A 4,784-nucleotide genomic window follows, 5' to 3' on the forward strand; every position below is an offset into this window, starting at 1 on the left:
CCTGCTGAGCTGTGGTGCGCCTTTCGGCCACGCTTAAAATCATCTAAGTGATATCGGGAAGACATGCCGAAAATTCGTCAATTAAATCTTTCCTGTAAAACTTTGATTTGAAACAACAACTCTCCACACGCATCAAATCCTTTAAAGATCTTATCAGCGCTATCACGTGATGAACAGACGTGGAAAAAAAATTGCATACGCATACCTCTTCTTACTATATCCCGCGCTTATTCTAATTTTCCACATTTTGCTTCCTTTCATTTTGTGGTTGCTATGGATGGTAGTGTTATCCGTCCTTAGCAATTGTCCAGCAGTGTATCTATCTATCTATCTATCTGTCTATCTATCTATCTATCTATCTATCTATCTTTCTATCTATCTTTCTATCTATCTATATATATATATATGCATCATTGGCTACGGTCAGTGTGCGGGTGGGTGACCACTTGGATCAGTCTGCGTAGGGACCGAGGGTGTGCGGTATCGGTCCTCATTAAATTGTGCTACCGTAAAGTACTTGACTTCGCGCGCAGGTCGTCATGCTACCGAAGGGGGGGTGTCATCCCCTCCGCAGAGGATCAAAATTGTGATGGCAGGTCTTCGGATCATCCTCCGGGATGCTTCCCAGACCGTCGGCAATAGCCCATTGTGCAGCTCTAGTGCGACGTAAATTAACAACACATATAAATATATATATAAATATATATAAATATATATATATATATATATATATATATATATATATATATATATATATATATATATATATATATATATATATATATATATATATATATATATATATATATATATATATGTATATATATATATTTATATATATATATATATTTAAGTGACTTAGTTAAAAAAATGCAGTTTTGGAATTTATAAATTAATAGCGTAAAAACTTAATTCATTCTAATGAATGAGTTAAGTTTTTACGCTATTATTAATATCGATTTTTTAATAGTTTCAACAATTTTCTGTGTTCGATTTTGATAATAGTCAAAATATTCATACGAGTGTTGTTTTTGTTACCTTAATTATAAACATGGTCGTCGTTGGTGGACATATGTTAATAATTGAAATATTTATAAGTCTCCCTTAATATTTCGGGCAAATAAGAAAACTTTTCACGTGTTTTAAATTTATCAAAGTTAAAAGCAAGAAAGATATTAAAATAAGTAATTTTTTTCTACATATTTAGCAGATCTAAGAATTTTTCTTCTTCTTATAATAGGGAACTAATGTGACTGTGTATATTACCATAAAAAATAGACCTCTGTGATGCCCATGATTATAAATATTAATCAAAATAATTTTCATAAGGCCAAAAGCTTTTTTTTCTCCTTTTTTAACCTACAGGGTTTAATTTTTAACTAACCACTCTCGAAGGTAAGATTTTTTTGGTTGTGGCAAATATAATAGATTCCAATAGTTAATAAGTATTTTTACAAAATATATCAAAGTTATTTCATCCAATTTACTGAAAAGTTTAACACCACTATAATATAACGTTGTTATACTTATTTTTATTTATTACATTTTTAAACCTATGTCTGATAAGCAACAAATTAATAAAAACGTAAAAGGAAGTGTCAGATGTCATTAAAGATAACATTTATCAAAAGGAAACTAGGATCAAAACATTTATCAAAAGGAAACTAAAGTAAAAGGAAACCCCTTTTTTTAATCTTCGTTTGGATCTTGGAGGAAAGTAGATAAGAGTTACTCTCTGTTTTTATCAAGCAAGCAGTCTGTCCGAAAAATATCCAAATCAACTTATTCATCTTGTTATGATATTTTCCTGAGTGCTTAGTAAGTTAAGATGGCTGAAAACGATTTCTCTAGTAGCATAACGGCGTCAAAAGCAGTGTCAGATAGTTTTGAATTTAAATGGACGGTAAGAAATTACTTCTCTGATGGATATTTATCTGATGGCTTTTGCCAAGAGTTTTTTTCGAAACTTTGTGGTGGAATTAAATTTCAAATAATTGTTTACAAATGTGATACTAGAAGAAATCGAAATCCTATGTTTATAGTGAAGGTTGTTATGAAAGAAAATGCTGAAAATAGTGTGATAAAAACTTTTCTATTTTTTGAAATCCGAGATAATAATGGACATTTATATTTAAAGGATTCTATAGAGAATCGATTTTCTCATTTGAATGAGGAGTATGAATGCGATGGTTTTGAAATGCCATTATATAAGCCTGTTTACGGGCTGTTATCTGATGGAAGACGTTATGAAATGCATTTTCAGGAGGGCAAATTTATTATTAAGGGAAGTGTTATTTTTCAATGCTATGAAGAAAATATTGTTTCTCAACCGTTGTGTGAAAACATTAGTCAACTTCAGAGCGATTTGAAGGGCTTGTTGAAAAACAATTTTTATGCTGACATTAAGTTTCTTATCGGTGATGATATACTGCACGCACACAAGAATATTTTGTGCTCGAGGTCTGTAGTTTTCAAGAAGATGTTCGAGCAAAATATGAAGGAAAACAAAGACAGCACAGTAGAAATTACTGACATACAAAAGCCGGTCTTCGAAGCTTTTTTGAGCTTTCTTTATACAGGAACCATTCGAAACAACGAACTTGATATAGTTATGTCTCTCTATTCAGTTGCTGACAAATATGCAGTAGAGACTCTAGTAAAAACTTGCAGTAATCTTCTTGTTGGATACCTATCTGATAAGACTGTACCGCTTATCTTGAAATTAGCAGATAAGCATAACGATGCTACATTAAAAGCAACTGCAATAGATTTCATTTGCAAAAATTTTGAAGAAGTCGAGACCACAGATTCGTGGGATACTCTGTTGAATTCTGATCTTCACTTGGCTTCTTATGCTCTTAAACGAGTCTCACTAAGTGCTGTTAAAAAATGTGTTGAAAGTAAGGGTGACTGTTGAAAATGTGGCGTTGGCTGGGGCGGATCCAGAAATCTTTCCTGGTGAGGGTCATAGATTCAGATCCCCTCCCCCACCCACAATTAATTTAAAAAAAAAATTTTTTTTTAAATATTTTTTTTTTGAAAAAAAAGCTGGGGTTTTTAATGCTAGTCTGTCTTCTCATTTATTTTTTTTATAATGAACAGTGGAACAATACATAAATAATTCAAGTATTCAAAATCTTTAAATAATAAATGTAATGCGTTTTTTTAGAAACTTTTGCAAATACAATCTTTGGTTAAGCCTATTGAAGCGCGCTTCAACATTATTAATGTTTACAATGAAACTATGACGAATTTGGTTTTAATCTTTTGGATTATTATGATTCTTGAAACAGAGAAGAACATAATTAGATGGGGAAAAAAATCGATTTTTTCCCCCATCTAATTATGTTCTTACCTTGGTGTATATGCCCCCTTCATTAATTTTTAAAATATTTTATTTCTTTTGTAAACTATTAAAAAAATTGTGTTTTTTTTGTCTATTTTTTGGGGAGGGGGTCATGACCCCTAAGTTCCCCCCCCCACTGGATCCGCCACTGGGCGGGTGAAGATGTAACTAATATTCCCCGTGGCAGAACGATATAGAGTTCTTGTAGAAAGATTTTTTTGGGGAGAAGTAAAAAATTTTGGTTTCCTTTTCTTCAGATTTATATTCCAAAGATGCCTTTCTCGCTCATCGAAATGGAAAAAAATGCTTGTGATTTTTCAATTCTCATTTGAGAGTAATCTATATACATAATAATAAACGCGGATGTGTGTGTGTCTGTTTGTCTGTCTGTCTGTAATCACAACATATCACCCCAGAAGCCTCGCCCAGGCACGAAGCTCGGCACATAATTGTGTTTTGATGTAATGAAGAAGTATTTTTTTTCTTTTTCAAAAATTGAGATTAGTTTTTTAGTTATTAGTTATTTTATGAGAAAATCAATGCTTTTTCGTCTTCAAAGAGTCTTCCTTTTACTCCTTATCATATACTTTTCTCCACTCTTATAAATGTATGCTAATGCGAACCTTACAATTGAAATATTAATTTTCGGCAACTTAAACCAATAATATACGAAGGAATTAATAATTTAATTGTAAGGTTCGCACTAGTTTACATTTATCAAAGTGGAGAAAAGTTTAACTTTTGTATTAAAAAAGTGGCAACATATTCGATACGTAAATAGAACGCTTCGCTTTGATATATTTGTCGCTGTTCATAATTGTTATAATAAGTTTTTCTTCTTCTTTCCACGCTCTATTTTTTTTCGTAAGCGAAGACGATAATTTTTGTAGCGATATAGAAATAGAAATTGATACCATAAAAAATTATATAGAAATAGAAATTGATAGCGTGGCGGACAGCTGACCGCCTTAGGCGGCTAGTGAAAAATAAATAGATAGTAATGAAGTAAAAAATTTTGGTTTTCTTTTCTGCAGAAATTTTCGGTCTATTTTTTTGGCAGTTATTACTATTGATTTCTACATAGTTTTTAAAGTCCTATATATTTAACACGATATTATTTATTACAACAACTGAATTTCGAAATGAAAACACTCATTTGGTGAGTCCCGATTTGGGCGCTTTCGCCGTCGATCTGTTTTTTTCGGTAGATACTGCTACGGATTTAATGATTTTTTTATTTTTTTTTAAATATGATTATATACAAAATGCAAAAAAGTAAATAATTACTATGTTCCCCTCAACAAAATGCGAGAATATCTGTCATAATATTAGAATTAAAAAATATATTACATATTCAATTAAAAAAACTATATTATTTTATCTGATTTTTTTCTTTTTCCGATGTTAACGCTTCTGTTACTTTAAATTTGTAACTTTT

At 31.1% G+C, this 4,784-nt stretch overlaps 1 protein-coding gene across 1 annotated transcript; it reads left to right on the top strand.

Annotated features, from left to right (window-relative positions):
- Nucleotides 1–1,392: 1,392 nt before the first annotated feature.
- On the top strand, nt 1,393–3,712 carry LOC107454913 (speckle-type POZ protein B-like). Its single transcript, XM_087159350.1, has one exon. It carries the CDS (start codon nt 1,829–1,831, stop codon nt 2,915–2,917), a length of 1,089 nt encoding a protein of 362 aa, XP_087015476.1. The 5' UTR covers nt 1,393–1,828; the 3' UTR covers nt 2,918–3,712.
- Nucleotides 3,713–4,784: the final 1,072 nt, after the last annotated feature.

The sequence above is a fragment of the Parasteatoda tepidariorum genome, chromosome 3, assembly GCF_982258835.1.
Source record: "Parasteatoda tepidariorum strain Cologne lab strain chromosome 3, Ptep-v5.0, whole genome shotgun sequence".
In the NCBI taxonomy this organism is placed as follows: domain Eukaryota; kingdom Metazoa; phylum Arthropoda; class Arachnida; order Araneae; family Theridiidae; genus Parasteatoda; species Parasteatoda tepidariorum.